Here is a 22737-nt window from a genome sequence, read left to right as displayed (position 1 = left end):
TGTCTGTCCCTCTGGGCCAGTTTCTCTGTCCATTTCTCTCCAGCTGGTCTCAGGGGGCCAGGGAAGGTCCAGAGCTCTGTTCCTCTTAGCTAGATCCCTCGCTGACACGTCACCTTCTCAGCCTCTCCTCTGGCCGAGCTGGGCACCCCACCCCCAGCCCTGCTTCTCACCCTGGGTTTAATCCAGTCTCTGCCTTACCTGGTGGCTTCACTCCTGCTGGAGCACAGAGTCTAAAGCTGAGCGTCTGAGTCTCCAGCCTGGCATGTGCCCCTTATATACAGCCCAGCTGGCCAGAGAGGGCTCTCTCGAGCCAGTTTCACCTGCCCAGGCCCGGAGATGTCGGGTGGGGCACGAAGCCAGTGAGCACTGGGCGCTGGCTAGTTGTTTGAGCCAGCTCCTTCCAGCACTAGGGAGCCTGGCGACCTCCAAAGCCAGGAGCAGGGTTGGCTGGGGTGGAACCATAGGGTCTTGCTCGGTGACCCCTAGGGGAAGGCATGGTGGGCAGTGCTGGGTTTATAATGGCGCCAGCGGTGCTATGGAGCCGGGCCCATGCTCAGAAGGGGCCCTGTCCTGCTCTGCTTGCACTGTGCCCTGAGATCTCGCCAGCCCACTGGCTCCCCCCGCCGCCCACTACTTGCTCCTTTCAGTCTGCCCACTGGTTGGCCAAGGGCTCCTCTCCACCACCTGGCCTGACCCTCCAACTTCTCTCTGCCCCCTGGCTGGACCCCAGTGCACCTCTGGCTCCAGGCAGTCTCTGCTTCCCACCACCTGTGGGGCCCCACCTGTCTCCCTGGAGCTGAGCCGCCTGGGACTGGTGCAGAAGCCTGGCCAGGCTCGGTCAGTCAGCAGGCAGGGGCCATGTGGGGGACTTGGCTGGGCCCCTCCAGGGCCAGGCAAGTGGGACCTGAGGAAGCCCAGCCAGGGCAGGCACTGGCCTGGCTGATCACACCACTCTCGAGGGGCCGGGGCCATTCGCCATCCTGGAACCACCCTTGGCTGCGCTGCCGGCTCAGCCCAGCAGACAGTTGCCTCCCAGAGGGCCGGTGAGTGCAGACCTTGGGGGAGTGGGTCTCTGGAGGGCCTGGGGGGAGGGTGCTGGGCTGTGAAGGAGCAGGGAAGATCTCTGTGTGTTGGGGCACTAGAGAGTGGAGGGTTCGGTGTGGGATGCTGGGCAGTTAATCTGGCCCTGGTGGTGGGCTCCATGTACTGGGCTACAAACCTCTTGATGGCAAAGGAGGCTGCTGAGGCATTGGCCTGGAGGTGGGAGACCTGGTTCATGGTCCCAGCCTTTGGTCAAGTCCCTTGGCATCCCCGTGTCTCAGTTGCCCCACAAAGGCAGGTAATCATCTTCCTTTCTCCCACTGTGTCTCTGCATAGGCTGCTTAGCAGCCTCAGACTGCTCTGAAAACCCTAGCCTTGCACTGCAAGCAAATTGAGACAAGGCCTGTCTGTTACTGCAGGTGTGTACAGAACCCAGCACTATGGGGCCCTGAGCTAGGTCGGATTCTGGGCAGCGCCCGGCACAATGCGGGCCCTGCAGGCGGGAGCTGTGGTAGGTTGGCATCATTTTCCAGATGGAGAAACTGAGGCACCAAGCTTTTATTTAAAAAAAAACAAACAGTGAGACTTTCCAAGCCATGGAAGGATTTGGGCCTCTTTCCCCCATCAATTTCTACTGTAAAGCCAAAGGGGATGGGGGAAATCTGCCCCCTAAGTCACAAAGGGAGCACAACTGAATTCAGGTGTCTCCACTTCCAGTCCAGGGCCTTACCCTTGGGCCCATATGGCTGGAAAGCTGCTTACTGCTGAAGGGCCAACTTCTCGGGACCGTCCCATCGGGTCAGAGCCAGGGACTGTCAGGAGCCCCAGTCGCTTCCCCCCAAGGGAAGTCTGGTGTCTCAGGGCAGAACCTGACCTGCCGGGAGGGCCTGGCTGAGATAGGCGTGGCAGTAAGCAGGTTTCCTGTCCAAGGACCAGCACTCTGGAGACAGAGTGCCACAGTGCCAACCCAAGGGCTGATCCGGCTTGGCAAGGATGCTGTGGGGCAGGTGACCCCCAGGGGACGATTTAGTGGAATTGCCTGAGGCAAGCCCCATTGTTTTGGCTCCACACTGAACACACAGGTCACTGGCCCATTGTCCTTCTCCAGGTGCTGGAACCGGCTGCCACGTCACCCGTTGGGGCAGCCCCAAGTCCCAACTCTGGTTCCTGGAAGCTGCACCGGGGGGGAGGCCAAGGTCACGCAGGTCAGACGGCCTGGGGAGGAGGGGGCATTGTGACCAGCACATCCGTCAAAAAGGTACCGGCCAGGGACTGACAGGAATAGTGTCGGCTGGGAAGGCGAAGAATATGAAAGGAGACATAGTCCATTACCCACCCCCCTGGCCCCATGTCTCATTCCTCACCCCCCTGAGCCAGCCAGTCCCTGCCCTGGGGGCAGATGGAAGCTGGCGCCCCCTAGAGGGGAAAAGCCCCATGCCCCATTCCCCACCCCCCAGATCCAGTCAGTCCCCTGTCCTGGGGCCCAATCGGCATCGTAGAAGGCTTGACTCCACTGAAGCTATGTTGAATTACACTGGGGGGATCTGGCCCCACGGCCCCGGTGGGGTGACCCAGGTGTACGGCAGGGGCAGATGTAGCCCTGAGGAACCGGGGGGGGTTCTAGGCCAAGGAGAAAGAAGAGAGACAGCATTGGGGACACACAAGCCCAGCTGCTTTGCAGAATGGAGCCTTTATTGAGTCAGGAGCAGAGCAAGGACAGGACATCTGAACGTAGCCGGATGCACCTGCCCCGCTGCCTGCACTGCACTCGCCCTGCCCCCCAACCTGGCTCCATACACAGACAGACTCCCACCCCCACCTTTTGCAGCACGTCTGGTGTCCAGGCCACCTGGAGACATGCAGCGGGGCGAACAACTAGGCAGCCTGCGTGGCCTGGGCAGTCCTGGGCTTGTGTCCAGAGCAAACCTCACCAGACAGGAGCTGCATGGCTTTGAAGCACTGCTCCCAGGGTGTCAATGTTAATGGAGAGATGCTGATTGACACCACTGGGGGACTGGCCCCATTGACCCCCATAGAGCTACGGTCCTTTCACACCAACTGGAGGGCTGGCGCCACTGACCCCCAGGAGCTAAAGTCCATTCACACCAGCCGGGGGTCTGGCCCATTCAACACAACGTGTGGTCGAGGGCTCAGTTCCATGCCGAGGCGGGGCAGGGCGTGGTGCTTGGCCCTATCTCATGATGTGGCTCTCGTCGAACTGCACGGGCCAGCCTGCTGGGTCGCAGGTGACAACGAGGAATCTGTGGTTGGCGTGGCCCAGGTAGTTGCACCTGCCCCACGGGGGGCCCTTCAGTGAGCAGCTGGTGACAGGGAACTGAGCCTGGCTGCGCCGCCTGCCCCAGTACTCGATGCCCGCGGAGCCACAGACAGCGTGGATCTGGGCCTTGGGGGCATGGATGAAGGTGTTGATGTCTTTGCAGGGCCGGGCCATCCCCCGGTGCTGCATCCTGGCCCTGCAGTAATCCCGCCCGGCGTTGGTCCGCGGGTGGTCATGGTGCTGCCGCAGGAACTTCTCATAGCGCGGGCCCTGGCAGCGGGCAGGTGGGGCCAGGCACCAGGCCAGAACCAGGAACAAGAGCAGGCTGAGCCCATCCCGAGAGAGACCCATTGCGGAAGCAGGGTAGGCCTGCAAAAACAAGACACCGTAGTGCACGGTGGAGCTGTGTCCTCGAACAGGCACTAGGGGCAGCAGAGGGTGGGGATGTGGAAGGGGCGGCTATACTGTATAATGGACACTAGGGCGGCAGTATAGGGTGTGGGGCAGGGAAGGGGCAATTGATCTCACACAGCCTGCTTACCAACCCTTGCCCCCCCTACTCCTCCGCATTGACTCTCTCCAGTCCAGTTACCGCTCCCACTCATCCCCTTGCCCGGCCCGGCCCTGCTCTCCCTTTCCCCAGTGTGCAGCTGGAGACGTTCCTGTGGATTCTCTCCAGATTTAGGTCACTGAGAACAGACTTTGGAAGTTTGTGGCAGTGCTGGGAACCCAGGAGTCTTGGCTCCCACCTCCCCTTCCTCTCCACATTAGGGTGGTGTATGCTGGGGACATACATCAGCATAGCTCTGTCTGTCAGAGGAAATCCACCCCTCCCCCAGTGCCGTAGTTGTGCCATCCTGACCCCCACTGCAGGCAGTGCTAGGTCAGGCCCCTCGGGGCGGTGGATTGCAGACACTGGTGGGCAAGCCCCTCTGTGTTTACACCCAGGCAGTCCAGCAGTGCAGGCGCAGCATTTCATGTGTAAACAGCCTCTCTCTGCCCTCTAAGGGCCGGCGATAGACCCAGGACTCTGTACAGCTTACCCCTGTCTGCAATGGGGTCAGGGCTGGATTCTGCTCCCTGCCCCAAGTCAATCTGCATTCCCCCCTGGCTAAAATCTGTTCTCAGATCACCTGAGTCCTGCGGCTCCTGTCAGAGATGGATCCAGCTACCAGCAGAGCTGAGTGTCCCTGAGCTCCCTTCCCCTCCAGCCCTGTTATATACAGCCCGTCTGGGCAGCTGGTGGGGGGATGAGGGAAGCTCCTCCCACTGAGGGGCCCAGGGATTCTCGGTGGGGTAGGGAGGTATGGAGCAATGGGGCTCTGGCCAGTAGCTTGAGACATTGTACACCCTACAGTGCCCCTCAGCTCAGCACTACCTCACAGCCAGGGCTGGAACCCAGGAGTCCTGACCCCTGTCCCAACTCACTAGCGCCCCTCTCCTGTCCCCAGCTGGGGAAATAGATTCCCAGTCCCCCCACCCTGTGCTACCTCACTAGGCCCCACTCCTCTCCCAGAGCTGCGCAGAGAACCCAGGCGTCCTGGCTCCCAGCCCCCTGCTCTAATCCCTAGACCTCACTCTCCTTCCAGAGCTGGGGACAGAACCCAGGCGTCCTGGCTCCTTGTCCTGTGTTTTAGTTATAGACGCACACACACACACACACACCTCCCAGTATTGTTTGCCAAGGGATCTCCTGATGAAAAGCCGCCAGCTCCCTGCTGGCTGTTATCTAGGAATGCCTGGGAGCAGATAGCACAGACCCCACACAGCACCCCGTCCCCTGCTGCCCCCCCTTCATCCATACCCCTCTCCCCCTAAGCACATTGGCCCTGAGCTGCCCTCACATGCAGACATGGGGCCTAAGACGGCTGCACGCTCAGGTCTCATCCAAATCAAACGAAGGAGACTTTAGTGGAGGGGGGGGCCAGGCTGGACACCAGGACACCTGGGTTCCCTCCTGGGTCTCTGGGAGGGGAGTGGGGCCTGGTGATTAGAGCGGAGGGAGGAGTCTGGGATCCAGGATTCCTGGGTTCTTTCCTGGCTCTGGGTGGGCAATGGGATCTAATGGTTAGAGAAGGGGGGGGCTGGGATCCAGGACTCCTGGGTTACTTCCGGCGGCTCCTGGTCACTGGCACAGACAAGGTGCAGAGGCAGCTTTCCGCCTGTCCTGGTACCACAGACCGCGTTGCATCCCGGAAGTGGCCAGCAGCAGGTTCGGCTCCTAGACAGAGACATGCAAGCGGCTTGGCGCGACTCTCACCCACAGGCACTGCCTGCCCCCCAAGTTCCCATTGGCCAGTGTCCAGCCAATGGGAGTGAGGAGCTGGTGCTTGGGGTAGGGGGAGAAGCCTAGAAGCCAGACCCGCAGCTGGCCACTTCTGGGGCACAGTGCGGTGTCAGAAAGGTAGGCACTAGTCTGCCTTAGCTGAGCAGCACCGCCGATAGGACTTTCAATGGCCCGGTCAGCGGTGCTGACCAGAGCAAGGCGACGCAGTGCTTGACATGCCTGGGCGCGACCCACAGTTTGAAAAACACTGATCTAGTGGGTTAGTGGAAGGGGGCTGGGAGCCAGGACTCCTGGGTTCAGTCCATGGCTCTGGGAGGGAGGAGGATCTAAAAGGTTAAGCAGAGGGCACTAGAGGTCAGGACTGCTGTGTTCTACCCCTGGCCCTCAGAAGACACTGGGGTGCAGTGGCTGGGGTACGGAGGTCTGGGAGTCTGGCTCGCTGACAGTCTCCTGGCTGTGGCCACACCCGTTCTGGAGTTTTGTGCCTCAGTTTCCCCACCTGCAGCACAGGGAGAGCAATCCTGGGCTGCCAAGTGCCAGGAAGCTGCCAAGAGGAATGGGCATGAGGGGCCTCAGCCACAGGCCACTCTGACCCCGGGGGGGGGGGGCCCTCCCAGTGTCACGTGGTGCAGAGCAAAGATCCCCAGGTCTGGTTCCTGGAGTCATGATAAGCAGGTGCCAGGACAAACCCAGTGTTTGCCTGTGGCTCATCAGCAGCTATTATTGGTCCCCATGACCTCGTTGCACAAGGACACTGGGAAGGGAAAGTCGCGGGGAAACCCGACTGGCCCTGGAAGAGAGAATGTCCACACAGATACGGCTTGGGGATTGCCCCGGAGACCCCCCCACAGTAAACAGCACAGGGGTCACTGGCTGCTGGGATGCAGGCGCATGGAGCAGCTGCCTGGACTCTGGGTTCTACCCCAGCTCTGGGGAGGGGAGTAGGTCCTGACTGGTTAGAGAAGGAGGGCTGGGAGTCAGGACTCTTGGGTTCTCTCTCCAGTTCTGGGAGGGGAAGGAGGGGTCTAGTGTATCACAGCAGCGGGCGCTAGGAGTCAGGACTCCTGGGTTCTCTCCCCAGTTCTGGGAGAGGAGGGGGAGTCTAGTGGGTCCGAGCAGCGAGGGTTGGGGTCCAGCACTCCTGGGTTCTGTGCTGACTTGTGGGTAAGGGGAGGAGGGGCGTAGGAGCCAGTGGGTTACAAAAGCAGAAAACTCTGTCTCTCATTCCCAGCTCCCTGAACCTGCACTGGACAGGCACCAGAGAAGAAAGTCTCCCTGCTGCAACCAACCAGCTTTTCTGCCCTGGGGCTGGTTGAGAACCACCCCCTGGCATGGGAAGGACACGTCTCCCTTTGCAGCAGCTGGCGCCCATGAGCTGGGACTGCCTAGAACAAGCCCTCCTGGGGTCAACAGCTGCCTAGCTCATCCCAGCAGCATACACGGTCCCTGACCAACTGCATCCGCTTCCATGTTGTGCCACCCAGAGGCAAAAATCACCCATGGTCCTTTGCTGGGATCCACAACACCAGCAGGGATGAAATTACCTTCTTGGTATTCACCACTAGCAGGCTGTCTCCTGGGAGAGACAGAAGGGGTCACAGGGGCAGATAATCCCATGTCTTAGGGGACCTGGTTTCCTTTCCCATCTCTGTGTGGCCTTGGCAATTAATTTTGCTCCTTTGCCTGTGAGAAAGGTGATGCCGCAAGGTGGGGGGTGGACTCAACTTGCAGATCTAAAGCTAAAGACTAGGCCAATGGAAAAAACTCTGGCTGCCAGACGGAGCAAGAGCCCCATGCTATGCAGTCCTGGGTCACACGCTTCAAAAGACTTCCCAGATTCCAAGCCAGACGGGGCCCTTGTGACCATCTCATCTGACGCCCTGGAAAGGCCAAAATTTAATCGGTAAATGTCAATTTCACCGCACACACCTGTGAAAAACTCTTTCTGTTGCTGATACTCAACAGGCACAAGTCAGCAAAGTCACATCCACGCAGCCGGAGAACTTCTTCGCGTTCGATCAAAGGACATCGACTTTGTATATTTTGACACATGACTTTGAGAAGTGGGGTTGTGATGGTTTATTGAGCATTAACTTTTTTGCATCTCACTGTCTACGGACGCCCTATCATTTCCCACAACTGTGACATTTGACATCAATAAAAGTCGGAAAAGAAATGCTTAATGCCCAGAATTTTCGCCAACGAGGAACATTGAACTTGATAAAAATAGAAAAAAAATACTTAAAAAATTGCTATATTCTATTGAAATTACAAACAAAAATCAAAATCAACTTTTGCCAAGCTTATGTCTAGCCCAGACCAGAGCCTTTCCCTTAAATCATTCCTTGAGCAGATCTTTAGAAAAACAGCCACTATTGATTTAAAAATTCTCCCTGAGGGAGAATCCACCACTACCCTTCGTAAATTGTTCTGATGGTTAATTACACTGGTCCATTAAAAACTTACACACCTTACTGCTCGGTTGAATTTTTCTCCTTTCAACTTCCAGCAATTGCATTGTGTTAGACCTTTTTTCGCTAGATAGAAGAGCCCATTAATAATATTTGTCCCCCAGGGAAGTACTTACAGATTGTGATCAAGTGACTCCTCCCACCCACACAGCTCAGCGTTCTATCAATAGAAGCATGTTACAAGGCAGTATCCTAGGCTCTATGTAATTTTTGTGTTAGATACCTGGGCTCAAATCCCAAATCCTCCATCCCCAGAGCTGATGATCTGCCCAATTCGACTGAGAATCAACTGATATTTGATGCTTTTTTCAAGCCCTGGCACCTGACGCCACAGGAATGCGTAAGATGCTCAGCCTCCCTATCTCATACAGGATCCCCCTCCGTAGCATCTGAGCATCGCACTGTCTTTACTGCAGGCATCCGTGTCACATCCCTGGGGAGATAGGGATGCAATTCTGTCATTCGCTTATTATAAATGGGAAACTGAGGCACAAAGTAGCTAAGATCCTCCAAGATATTTAGGCACCTTACTCCCACTGAAATGCACGGGCTTCGGGCAGCCCAGCGCTATCCCTGTGTCCTTGCTGGCTGTGGTGATTGTGAGCTCTGTCTTGCCCCTAGCACCGAGCACAACGGGACCATGCATGTCAGCAGTTGTCTTGGAGTGCAAGAGGACGCTCAGTATCGTCACTGCAAACGCACATCCAGGAGTAAACACCTGTATCCCATCGACACTAAATCCACAAGGCGAGCACTAACCACGCTGAAGGGGGCACATGTATTTCCCTTTCTCTGCTTCGTGCCAATCAACCCCATGGGGGCATGACCCTTGGACCCCAATTAAACACCTCTAGTTTGCACTAGCTGGGGGCCTGGCCATACATGTCTGTCATGACAGGGGGAGCGGGGGGTGAATCTGACCAGCCGTCCCTCCCCAGAGTCCCACGGCGTTGTGAGCATCTTCAACCTGGCTGGGCTTGGTATCCCCACACCTGTGCCGTGCCTGCCGTCCGGATAGTGACGGTTCGCAGGCATTCAGCTGCCCCGGCTGGGGCACTGGAAACAGCCAGACCACGATGGGTCCCGACTGGCTGCCAGCTGCGATAGTGGCTGGCCCGGCCCATGGGTTCCTCGCGTGGCTGTTCCCCGAGTGCCGGCAGGCATTACAATGGCTGCGGGAGTTCAACAAGGCCTGCCCCAGCAACAGCACTGGGGACAGGATCCAGGTGTGTGTGTGTGTGTGTGTGTGTGTGTGTGTCCCTGTACCCCCTGCTGAAGGGGATGGGCCCTGCTCTGTGTGTGTGTGTGTGTGTGTGCGCGCGCGTGTGTGTGTGTGTGTGTGTGTCCTTGCGCCCCCTGCTGGAGGGGATGGGCCCTGCTCAGTGTGTGTGTGTGTGTGTGTGTGTGTGTGTAGAGGGGATGGGTCCTGCTGTCTGTGTGTGTGTGTGTGTGTGTCCCTGCTCCCCCTCCTAGAGGACTAATCCAAACTCCAGGACCGTCTAGGCTGTGTTACTAAACCACGCCTGTGTCTTGTCTCATAAGCACAAACCTCTGCACTTCATGCTTGGTTCTGCATGACCCATTTCTAACAGGAGTTGCACAGCCCCCTCTAGTGGCCACTAGACACATAGGACAACAGCTTGCTACTACTGCCAGCCAGGACATTTATTTTTAACATTTCCCTCCTAATATTTTCCAGTTAAAAAGATAAATGAAAACTCAGCCCTGCTTTTGGGGAGTTGATGGGATTGGTGCTCGGGGCAGCTGGTCTCTGGGACCTGAAAATGATGAGATGGAAAAGAAACCAGCAAAAGGAAAAAAGAATACATGGTAGGTGTATTTTGTTTGTTTAATTTCTCTGTGTGTGTCTGTGTCAGTGCATCTGTGTGTGCGTTCACCTCTTTTATGACACCTGATTTATCAGGAGAGGGTTTAATTTTTCTCCAGTATCTCTGAGAACTGATTGGAAAATTGGGTTGTTTTTTTTTCTGAGGGAAAAATGCCCATTTTGTTGAAACAGAAAAATTCCACAAAACTGGGTCAATTTTAACATTTCATTTGGAAAAAATATAGAAAAAAAGTATGTAGAAAGTTGTGTGCTGTGTTGTTGTGGTCCCAGGCTATTAGAAAGATGAGGTGGACATGTAATATCTTTTAGAAGCTGGTCCAGTTAAATGTATTACCTCACCCACCTTGTCTCTCTGTTTAGACAAGTGGCGTTTTTGGTACAGCACGTTTCAGTTTTTTGTTTCAAAATGACTGTTCATCCCAAACTAACTTTGCTTTTCATAAGAAAAGTTTTCAAAGGGAAAAGTAAAAGCTTGGAATCAAAAAGAAACATTGCAAATTTGTTGAAAGAAAATGTTTCAATTGATTCAAAAATTATTTCTTTAAAGTTAATTTCATGAACAATTTCAAAATGTTGGTGTATGCTGCTGAAATAGAAGGCACAAAAATGTCCAAATCTTGGAAATTTTTCATTGGTCAGAATGTCCATTTTCTGCTCAGTTTTACTCTCTGAAACCAGTAATTTTTAGCTCCTATAAAACAACTTTGTTTTCACCATGCAATGTTCTGATCTGTGGTACAGAAGACCCAGCAGTGCCTCTGAAATTGAGCATCATAGACTCATAGACTCATAGGTCAGAAGGGACCAATCTGATCATCTAGTCTGACCTCCTGCACAAGGCAGGCCACAGAACCCCACCCATCCAATTTTATAACAACCCCTATCCCAGGACCGAGTTATTGAAATCCTCAAAAATGGTTTGAAGACCTCAAGCTGCAGAGAAACCACCAGCAAGCGACCCGTGCCCCACGCTGCAGGGGAAGGCGAAAAACCTCCAGGGCACCTGCCAATCCGCCCTGGAGGAAAATTCCTTCCCGACCCCAAATATGGCGATCAGCTAAACCCTGAGCATATGGGCAAGAGTCACCAGCTAGCATCCAAGAAGGAATTCTCTGCAGCAACTCAGTACCCATCGCATCCAACATCTCCCCGCAGACCATTGAGCAGACCTGTCTGGTGGTAATTCAAGATCAATTGCCCAAATTAACGATCCTATCATAACATCCCCTCCATATACTTATCAAGCTTTGTCTTAAAGCCAGGAAAGTCTTTTGCCCCTACTACTTCCCTCGGAAGGCTATTCCAGAACTTCACTCCCCTAATGGTCAGAAACCTTCGTCTAATTTCAAGTCTAAACTTCCTAATATCCAGTTTATACCCATTTGTCCTCGTGCCTACATTAGTACTAAACTTAAATAATTCCTCTCCCTCCCTAACGTTAACCCCCTTGATATATTTATACAGAGCGAGCATATCCCCCCTCAGCCTTCTTTTGGCCAGGCTAAACAAGCCAAGCTCTTTGAGTCTCCTTTCATAAGGCAGTTTTTCCATTCCTCGGATCATCCTTGTAGCCCGTCTCTGAACCTGTTCCAGTTTGAATTCATCCTTCTTGAACATGGGACACCAGAACTGCACACAGTATTCCAGATGGGGTCTCACCAACGCCTTATATAATGGTACTAACACATCCTTATCCTTGCAGGAAATACCCCGCCTGATGCATCCCAAAATCGCATTTGCTTTTTTAACAGCCGTATCACATTGGCGACTCATAGTCATCCTGCTATCAACCAGTACCCCAAGGTCCTTCTCCTCCTCCGTCGTTTCCAACTGATGCGCCCCCAACGTATATCCAAAATTCTTATTATTAATTCCTAAATGCATGACCTTGCACTTTTCACTATTGTATTTCATCCTATTTCTACTACTCCAGTTTACAAGGTGGTTCAGATCTTCCTGAATAGTATCCCTGTCCGTCTCTGTGTTAGCAATACCCCCCAGATTCGTGTCATCCGCAAACTTTATTAGCACATTCCCGCTCTTTGTGCCAAGGTCAGTAATAAAAAGGTTAAATAAGATCGGTCCCAAAACCGATCCTTGAGGGACTCCACTGGTGACCTCCTTCCAGCCCGACAGTTCACCTTTCAATACGACCCTCTGGAGTCTCCCCTTTAACCAGTTCCTTATCCACCTTACAACTTTCATATTCACTCCCGTCTTTTCCAATTTAACTAACAGCTCCCCGTGCGGAACCGTGTCGAACGCCTTACTGAAATCTAGGTAAATTATATCTACCGCATTTCCTTTATCTAAGTAATCCGTCACCTTCTCAAAGAAGGAGATCAGATTGGTTTGGCACGATCTACCTTTAGTAAATCCGTGTTGCAATTCGTCACAATTACCATTGACCTCTATGTCCTTAACTACTTTCTCCCTTAAAATTTTTTCCAAGACTTTACATACTACAGATGTCAAGCTAACAGGCCTATAATTACCCAGATCACTCTTATTCCCTTTCTTAAAAATAGGAACTACATTAGCAATCCTCCAGTCATATGGCACAACCCCCGAGTTTATCGATTGCCTAATCATGCTTGATTTAAAGCAGGGATGGCAGTCATGCATGATGCATTTATGTGGCCCACATGATATAGTCCAATTGTGTGGCATCTCTGCTGTCATTTGAAAACTAAAAGGTTCTTTCTAGCCCTCTGCAAAAAAATCTTTCCAAACCTGAATGCAGTGTGTCTGATTCAGCCACACCTGCCTGAGTTTGCAGAGTGCCTGAAACAATTACTGCAAGGGGTGAACCCTGAAGTTGATCTCCTTGCAGTGAAACGACCCTTCAGTGTCAGCATTAACTATTTCACCATGATGGAATGGGAACATCTGTGAAAGTTGAGTTACTACAACCAGGCTGTATTGTGCCGGTGACCTCCTGGCAAAGCTCACACTGATGTCAGGGTGGGGATCTGGTGTGGATTTGAGGGTCCTGAATACACATCCTGGCCGTGGGACAGTAACATGGAATCCAGCCCAGGAGCTGGACAACCCTGCTTTAAAACTTTCTCGAGACCTTTTCGCACAGCGAGGGAACATGCACAATGGCTCAGCAACACCCATGGTTGTGAGGAGCAAGACCAGGTATTGTGCCACCCACCAGCACCCAGACGTTCAGTTCTCCAACCAGCCCCTTGGTGCTTTCTCCTCACATGTGAAAGGAGCTTCCTCTATACATTCCTAGGGATCAAACTGGGGCTTCGATCGTGCTCCAAGTGACCCCAGTCTCTCAGCTGTAACTGACCAGGCCTGGGTGGCTCCAGAGGGCAGGTTGTGGCCACAGAACCGGACAGCGTAAATTCAAACGCCAGCCTGGACAGGGAGCTGAAAATGAAATGCAGGCCTGTCGTGTCAGCCTGTCTCAGGGGAAATGTAATCAGGGTCCAACAGGCTACTTAGAAGGTGTTCAAAGTGTTCTTGGCTCTAGGAGGGGAGTAGGGGCTAGTGGTTAGAGCAGGGTGAGGCTGGGAGCCAGGACTTCTGGGTTCTATCCCTGATTCTGAGAGGGGAGTGGGGTCTAGTGGTTAGAGTGAGGGGCTGGGAGCCAGGACTCCTTGGTTCTGTCCAGGCAGGGAATTGTGGGTAAGGCTCAGGATGTGTGTGGTTGTGGTTGTTGTTACCATCCCTGTGCTGATACCATCTCCTAACCTCCCAGTGTGTCCCTGACCCCTGCAGGACTGGACAGGGAAGCGGACCAGCTGGATCTGGGGGCAAACAGCAATCAAGGGCAGCATCCCAAGGGGCCAGGCTGCCTCCTCCCCAGGGGGACAGGAAGGATCAGCCCCCCTTTGGTGACTGGGGGACCCCACTAAGCACTGGGACTGGAGCACTGGCAAGAGATGTCTCCTCCCCCTCCCAGATGGCCCAGCCTGCCCCCGTAATGATCATTGATGGCAGCAAGACCCTGGAGTGGGCTGCAGTTCAGCACTGGGTGAGTCATCCCCATACAGTGTTATGTGTGGCTGTTACCAGCTGCCCCACCCCAGAGCTGGCTGCATCTCAGTGCCAGCCAAGCCATCTCCATGCTTGGCTCATCATGGGTTTAGATATAGGGGGTCAGACTTAGCCAGGTCTCATACCCATGCCTGCATCCAGCCATGGCGTTACTAGTGCTTCCACCTAGTGTTAGCTGTGAGTGTTTTGCACCTGGGCCCCGTCCACGCTGTGTAGCCCATGGAGATACTGCAGCCCATGTGTCTCTGGACAGCGCTGGGGCAGGGGAGCAGTTTGCAGGAGGCCCTTGAGTACTGCAGGAGCCAATGAGGGCCCTGGGCACAGCAGGGCGGGCACCATAATTAACACCCAGCAGAGCATCTGGCCTTTCCTCCAGCAGAGTTTGTTCCAAATAGGAATGACAAAGTGGCAGGGGGAGGGGGGAGGAGATTTCCCGGGATTAGAATCCTTTGGCCGCAACTTTAACGCAGTGGCCCGGTGGCAGGGGACCGTTACTGGCAAACTGGGAAACTCTCCAGGAAAAAATGTGATTTTGTGGACGCTGCATTTTCCACTGGAAAATCATTGCTGGGGAGAAATTCCTGACTAGCTCTAGTGCTGGGACCCCTAAAGATGGGCAGCCCCCGTTCTCTCCCAGCCCTGGGCTCCCCCACCCCCACCTCTGCTGGTGCCCCTTACTCCCAACCCCCAGCCCTCTGCTAGACCAGCCCTGGGCTCCCCCCAATCCTAGCCCTGGCAGTGCCCCTCACTCCCGACCCACAGCCCTCTGCCATCCCAGCCCTGCCCCTCGCAGCTCTGTCAGTGCCCCTCACGCCTGACCCACAGCCCTCTGCCATCCCAGCCCTGCCCCTTGCAGCTCTGCCAGTGCCCCTCACTCCTGACCCACAGCCCTCTGCCATCCCAGCCCTGCCCCTCGCAGCTCTGCCAGTGCCCCTCTCTCCCGACCCACAGCCCTCTGCCATCCCAACCCTGCCCCTCGCAGCTCTGCCAGTGCCCCTCACTCCTGACCCACAGCCCTCTGCCATCCCAACCCTGCCCCTCGCAGCTCTGTCAGTGCCCCTCACTCCTGACCCACAGCCCTCTGCCATCCCAACCCTGCCCCTCGCAGCTCTGTCAGTGCCCCTCACTCCCGACCCGCAGCCCCCTGCTAGCCCAGCCCTGGGCTTCCCCCGCCAGTGCCCCTCACTCCTGACACACAGCCCCTATCGTCCCCATTGGATGGGATCTCAATCAGGGACTTTGTCTTAAGCGTCCCTTTCCCATGCCAGCCTAAGGGCGCTCTCCTGCTGTTCTCCAGGTGATGGTGCCAACTTCTCCCTAGAAGAGGGGAAAACAAGCCTTGACAAGGGCAGGAATTCAAAGCACCAATTCGCTGACTTTGTTCAGGCTTCTCTGATAGAAAAAACCCTTCTCTTGCTGTTGCTGCAGTGCAGGAGTGACTCAAACCTGCCAACTGCAAACTGTTCCAAAGCCAGGCTTGCCACAGCTTCCCTGCCTAGCCGGCCTGCTCCTTTTCAAACCTGGCCCCCACCCCCAGAGGTCACACATCTGCGCCGGGCTGGGGCTGGACGTGGCAGAAACAGCTGCAAACAATCCAGGAAACAGAGGTTCACCAGATTGCGTTTCAGGGGAATTCCCTGTTTCTTGGCTAACAGCCTCTTGCTCTTCATCAGCAGGCTCCAGATATACCTCTGCTCCTGGACCCAGGAGCGCCGTAGACACGGTAGCAGCTTGGGCTCTCCCCTTGTGGCAGGTCCCTTCAGGACATGGTCTCCAAAACCAACATCCTCTGAACTCTAAATCCATGGATCCCACGATATATCCCACGATATAGCTCCAGGGCCGGTGCAACCATTTAGGTGAACTAGGCGGTTGCCTAGGGCGCCAAGATTTGAGGGCACCAAAAAACAGCGCTCTCCAAAAAATTTTTAAATGGTTGCAGCCGCTGCTGCTGGAGAGGTAGTTTGAGCTGCCAGTGGCAGCAGCTGCCTGCCGCCGGGAGCCTAGGGCGCCCCCGTGGTCAGCGTGCCGGTGCGGCAGCCCAGCAGCCCAGGGCGCCCCCGCAGTCAGCGCACCGGCGTGGCAGCCCAGCAGCCTGGGGCGCCCCTGGGGTCAGCGTGCCGCCGCGGCAGCCCAGAGGTTTGGGCTGACGGCAGCTGCGCTGAGCCAGGGGAATCCCTGAGCTGCAGGCAGAGGCTCAGAATCCCTCTCCCTCCCAGAGCAGGGGCTCCAGCCTCTGCAATTTTTCTCATTGCCGGCGGGGGCGCCGGCGGCTGGGCAGAGCTGCAGCAGCTCTGCTTAGGGCACGTGGCAGGGGCGCTGCGACAGCGGCGCAACACCAGGGCTTCGCTTCTGGAGGAAAGCGGCGGCTGCCCCCTGGCGCAGCCTCCACGTCAGCCCCAGCGAGGGGCACGGAGAAGAAAAGAGCCTCAGCAGTGGTCTGGTGGAGTGGAGGAAGAAAGAGGACCCTAGCGCTCATGCATTGGGCAAGGTAAGCAAGTGCCTCCCCACAGGTCGGCCTCAGGTGCCTGTGCTCCTGCCCCGTTGGTCCTTGGCTGGTCCCTGCTCCTGCTCCCCTTGTGCCTGGATGGCTGAAGAGAACAGCAGCCTGCAGAGCTGAGCTGTCCCAGTGCACCCAGGCACCCCCCTGACCCCATCCCCCCACAGCCCTTACCCCCAGCTCCGAGCCCAGTCCCTCTGAGCTGGAAACCCCCTCGGCCCCATCCTCCCCACAGCCCTGACCCCCAGCTGTGAGCCCAGCCACTCTGAGCTGGACACCCCCCTGACCCTATCTCCCCACATCCCTGAGCCCAGCCCCTGTGAGCTGGGCACCCCTGAACCCAGAGCCCAGCTCCCCACCCAGCCGTGGGCAACAACAGCACTACCCCCAGGCAACGTTAGCCCATTGGTACCAACTATCACAATCACCCAGCAACTGCCCATTATGTAATTGCAAATGTATACAGACCATTACAGCTTTTAATGTTTTTAAATAATGTATTTAGTTTATTTTCAAATTATTACAAATTAATTTTTGAATGTATTTCACTAGTTATTTTTTACATTTCCTAATACATGTTACTAGAGTATTGCAAATGTTTTATGGAAGGGGCCCCCGATTTTGCTTTGCCCAAGGCCCCCTGAGTCCTCAGGGCGGCCATGTCTGAGTTTTAAGCCCTGCTGCTATCCCGCGGCAGAGAGCTTGGTGCAGGCAGGGAGCGGCCCTGGTCTCTCCAGCCCTGGGGGTCCCAGCCCCACCCCTCACCCCGCAGAGCTGCCATCCCATCCCCTGTTCCCTGATGGCTCCTGGGGGGGCCCATCCCGCTCTCCTCTCCGCCTGGCTCTTGTTTCTCTGCTCGGTCGTCTCAGCTGGTAAGTGACCCCTGTTTGCTCCCTGGATGCCTGGGTCCCATCCTCATCCCGGTCTCTCTCCTCCAGGACTGAGTGCTGCAGGGCCCTCTCAGGTTGCTGTCCCAGACACCTGGGTCCCATCCCCATCCCACTCACTCTCCCCCAGGACTGGGTGCTGCAGAGCCCCCTCGGGTGGCTGCCCTGGATTCCTGGGTCCCATCCCCATCCCGGTCTCTCTCCTCCAGGACTGGGTGCTGCAGGGCCCCCTCGGGTGGCTGCCCCGGATGCCTGGGTCCCATTCCCATCCCGGTCTCTCTCTCCTTCCCGCAGAGGTTCATCGTTTCACCCACTCCCAGATCATTTCACCGCGGGCGGCCCCCGGGCTGTCCAAGCGCCAGAGCCTGCTGCAGGTGAACGGCCTGGCGCTCTCGGCCTACGACAGCAGCAGCCGGAGGATGATGCCGCACAACGGCTACATGATTCTAACAGCTGCAACAGGAGAGATTGCCAGAGCCCCACCTCACGCTAGCCCGGCGCATAGGGGTCTCAGCTGGGACGGGGCAGACCTGCTGTCCTAGATCAGGCAGAGCAGCAATTTGAATTGCTGTTTCTTGCCTCCCATGGAAGTGCCCCGGCTGGGATAGGGCATGTCTGGTTCTCTCTCACAACAGTTTTGGAAGGGTTTTTAGTGGAATTCCAAAATCACAAAAGTTTTCACGGGATGGAAGGTGGATTCCCACCCTATGTCCAACACAAAAGCCTTGCAGGAGGACCGAGCAATAAGCAGAGATCTTGCCCATCGGAGCTGGGGCTCTGAATCTCGTCCCCTGCATGAGCTGAAGGAGCAATCCCTGCAATGTCTTAAAGTTCCAACTTTCCGGTGGGCCAATGCCCAGACCTTCTGTGGAAATAGCCGGTTAGCAGACCTGGCGCCCAAACAGATGGAGCACTGTCTGGGGGGTTGTAGGACTCATTAAACCTCTTCTTGGGTGCTACAAAAAGCTTCCAGTCGGCAGCTCTCAAACTGGTGGGTTTATGGGTCCTTTGTGCAGAGTTTGACTCTATTCTGTTCAAGCTCTTGTGGCCCTGAGTGCTAACATCTGCCGGTTAATGCACTAACATCTGGGGCTTTAATGCACTAATTTCTGGGCTATAAAGCACTAACATCTGGGATTTCATGCACTAATATCTGGGGCTTTAATTCATTGACATCCAGAGCTTTAATTCACTAACATCCGGAGCTTTAATGCACTAGCACCTGGGGTTTAACACGCTACCATCTGGCCTTTGTTACTGAGGAACTGAGTGTCCATGAAGGGCTCAGATTCCTGATGGAGGCGCTTGCCCTCTTGCACTTTCTGACCACCTCTGGCCCAGGCCTGGTGCATGCAGTGTCCCTGAGCCGGCTGCACCAAGGAAATTCCCCCCAGCACCCCACCGCTGGCTTCCCCTCTGACAGGAAGCTGACAGGCACGATCTGCTGCTGCTGGGCAGAAGTGGCACTGGGGGCGGGCACACTGCGGTTCATTCCTCCACACGCAGAGCTAAGCCCAAACATCAGGCGGATGCTGTTACAACACATCCCCAACCCGTCTGCCCAGGAACATCTGATGCCAGCCCCACCCCACCCCCACCCCCTCACTGGCAGGGAGGGGCTGGACGGGTAGATCCGTGTCAGTTTGTGGGCCTGGGTTTCCTCGCAGGTGTTTCCTATCCCGCGGCAGAGAGCTTGGTGCAGGCAGGGAGCGGCCCTGGTCTCTCCAGCCCTGGGGGTCCCAGCCCCACCCCTCACCCCGCAGAGCTGCCATCCCATCCCCTGTTCCCTGATGGCTCCTGGGGGGGCCCATCCCGCTCTCCTCTCCGCCTTCAGTTTCTTTGATTTCTTTTTGTCATGGTTTCAGGCATTTCTGGGCCATCCCAAGGGCTAGAACCCACCTTGTTAACTGAAAATCACAGGACTGCAGAAGCTGGATGTGTGGCGGGGGATTCTAAAACAGCTCCCTTGCCCCATCTTGGCACCATCGGGTGGGGGCTGGGGTTTAGTGGGAACCCAGCCCCTTGGGCCTCCTCAGCTGTCCCTCACCCTGTGTGGGGAGGGAGGGTGAGCTGGGGGAATAAAATGGGTCAGAGAGACCAGATCCTCCCATCTGTGACAGCCCCGCTGCCCACAGACACCCCCCTCCAATGGGGAGATGATTCTCAGACCTCCCCACCAAGCCAGTCAGTCCCCGCCCTGGGGGCAGGTGGGAGCCAGCACCCCCTAGAGAGAAATGCCCCATGTCTCATTCCCCATCACCTGAGCCAGCCAGCCCCTGCCCTAGGGCTCCCCAGTTGAAAATCCCATTCTCCATGCCCCCCTGCAACTTGTCAAATGGTTTTCTTTTTTAAAAAGCCCTTTTCCTGGTAATTCTCCCTGCGTTTCCCTGCGACCTGGGGGGAGGGGGAGCTATTCCAGACCTTTGGGGGCATGGGGGGGTTAATTTCCCCACTCCCTCTGTCCTGGCCCTAACTAGAGCCTTGTTATGCTGAGTGGCTTCAGAAACGGCTCTGGATTTCCAGGCTCAGAGAGATCTCTCTATTCCCAGTGAGGTGACACTAGATTTTTGTACCTTTGGTTTTACTTGTTGCAGGGCTACAAAGCAGCAAGTGAAATTAACCAGCCGGGGCAGATGCAGGGGGTGGATGGGTAGAAAGGACAAGGATCTGAGCATGCAGCATTTGGTTTCAGGCCATCACTGGATGATTTCTTAGGGCTTGGCTCCACTTGCAGATGTAGAGCGCTGTGAGTTAAACCCGCCTTCGGAGAGCGCAGCAGGGGAAGTGCCGCAGTCTGTCCACGCTCACAGCTTCAAGCGCACTGGCGTGGCCACATGTGCGGCAATTGCAGCGGCATTGGGAGCAGAGCATTATGGGCAGCTCTCCCAGCATGCAAGTGATTGCAATGTGCTTTTCAAATGGGGGGGGGTATGACAGGGAGTGTGTTGTGTGCATGTGGGGGGAGAGAGAGTGGGTTTTGGGGGGCTGAGAGCAGGTCTGTATGCTGTCTTGTAAGTTCAGACAGCAGCAGGCCTCCCCCTGCCCCCCACCTCTCTCTCTCTCACACACAGCATCCCACACTAATGGCTTGCATGCCAGCTGCCAGAAACAGAGCTCTGAAAGGGCATCTCCACATTCCTACAGGAGTTCAAAACAATGACAAGAGAGGCCACATGAGTTAAGGGGATTATGGGATGTTTCCAGAGGCCAATCAGAGCGCAGTAACGCAACAGCTCGTTCACACTGATGCCCGGGCGATGTACCAAGGCGCAGCAAACGTTATTCCTCTCACCGAGGTGGAGAACCAGCAGTGCTGTAGCTGCAGAGTCAAAGCACTCTATGTGCCTTGCCACTGTGGACGGGGAGTGAGCTAGGGCGCCCGGGGCTCCCTTATTGCACAGTAACTTGCAAGTGTAGCCAAGCCCTTAGCAAACAAGCAAGCTCCCGGCTCAGTTCAGCCCTGAGCGGGCCCGATTTTCCACTGCCTGGCAGGGTCCCATGGTACTCGGCCTGATCAGAAATGGGAACATCAGACAGCTGGAAACAGTGGTTTAGTCACAGTGGCTATTTTCAATGAGCCAATGTCAACTTTGACCAAGATTTTCCATCTTACGTTGAGTCAAAAACCAGCCCTCTGAGACATCCCCAACAATTCCTCCAAACCACTTGGACCTTTCCCCCTGGCCATTGTTTTGCGCCCTCCTTGCCATGAGACGTGTCAGTATTTCTCCTCTTCCTCCCGAGTTGCGTGTGTGATGGGTTGGATCACAGAAACCCCCTTGGGAGCTGCCACCTGATGTGCCAAGACTACTTCTGCTCCTGTTTTCCCTGCCAGCTCGGGACCCCAGCACCCTGTCTTGCTGAGCCAGACATGCCCGTCTGCTCCAACACAGACCCACAGTCTGAATTATTTGCCCCAAAGCTGCAGACTTAACTGAAAGCAGCTTACAGAAGTGTTCCTGCCTTTAACACTCGGATGTCCAACTCCCAATGGGGTCTAAACCCAAATAAATCCGTTTTACCCTGTATAAAGCTTATGCAGGGTAAACTCATTAATTGTTCGCTCTCTATAACATTGATAGAGAGATATGCACAGGTGTTTGCTCCCCCAGGTATTAATACATACTCTGAGTTAATCAATAAGTAAAAAGTGATTTTATTAAATGCAGAAAGTAGGATTTAAGTGGTTCCAAGTAGTAACAGACAAAACAAAGTAAGTCACCAAGCAAACTAAAATAAAATGCACAAATCTATGTCTCATCACACTGAATACAGATAATCTCAGCCTCAGAGATGCTTCAGCAAGTTTTTCCTCAGACTGGACTCCTTCCAGGCCTGGGCACAATTCTTTCCCCTGGTACAGCTCTTATTCCAGCTTAGGTGGTAGCTAGGGGATTCTTCATGATGGCTCCTTTCTCCCTTTGTTCTGTTCCACCCCTTTATATATCTTTTGCACAAAGCCAGAATCCTTTGTCTCTCTCTGTGTTCCCACCCCCTCCTTCGCAATGGAAAGACACCAGGTTAAAGATGGATTCCAGTTCAGGTGACATGATCACATGTCACTGCAAGACTTCATTGCCCTCTTGCCAGCACACAGGTATACAGGGAGACCTACAGGTAAAACACACCCATCTGCAGACAGTTGTCCTGGTTAATGAGACTCATCAAGATTCCCAACCACCATTAATGGCCCACACTTTGCATAATGACAATAGGCCCTCAGAGTTATTTTCATATTTCTAGTTTCAGATACAAGAGTGGTACATTTATACAAATGGGATGATCACATTCAATAGATTATAAACTTTATAATGATATCTTACAAGAGACTTTTTGCATGAAGCATATCCAGTTCCATTATATTCACTCATTAGCATATTTTTATAAAATTATATAGACTGCAATGTCACACGGGGAATATTGGACTCTGAACTACTCCCGTCCAGGACACTCGCACATTTTATTTCAGGTCAGCTCCGTGTTCAGCTGCATCTTCCTGAGCTCCTGCAGTGCCTCATGGGAGTTGTAGTTCAGGTCCCTTATTCTCCCTTTCACTTCTACAGGTTGCACTTCCCAGCTGGACTACATTTCCCATGATGTGCCTTGTTAATTTGCCTTCCATCATTACTTGTGCATCATGGGAGATGTAATCCAGCCAGGAGCCCAGCTCTTAAAAGATGCATTATAGTGCCAGACTCCAGGAGCTCAATTGATTTATCTTCAGGAGTGACCTGGTCACAGTCTGTAAGTACTGACATGAGGAACAAATATTTAACAGTGGGCTCATCTATCTAGCAGAGAAAGGTCTAACATAACCAAAGGTTGGAAACTGAAGCTAGACTGGGGTCCCCAACACGGTGCCTGTAGGCACCATGGGGCCCGTGGGGGCATCTAAATGCGCCTGCATCCT

General features: G+C 54.7%; 1 protein-coding gene across 1 annotated transcript; it reads right to left on the bottom strand.

Annotated features, from left to right (window-relative positions):
• Positions 1-2875: 2875 nt before the first annotated feature.
• Positions 2876-3670, bottom strand: LOC127031309 (angiogenin-4-like). The gene has a single exon (XM_050918061.1). It carries the CDS (start codon positions 3668-3670, stop codon positions 3233-3235), a length of 438 nt encoding a protein of 145 aa, XP_050774018.1. The 3' UTR covers positions 2876-3232.
• Between the last annotated feature and the right edge of the window lie 19067 nt (positions 3671-22737).

This window comes from Gopherus flavomarginatus, chromosome 11 (assembly GCF_025201925.1).
Source record: "Gopherus flavomarginatus isolate rGopFla2 chromosome 11, rGopFla2.mat.asm, whole genome shotgun sequence".
Taxonomy (NCBI): domain Eukaryota; kingdom Metazoa; phylum Chordata; order Testudines; family Testudinidae; genus Gopherus; species Gopherus flavomarginatus.
This window is presented reverse-complemented; position numbering and strand designations above follow the sequence as displayed.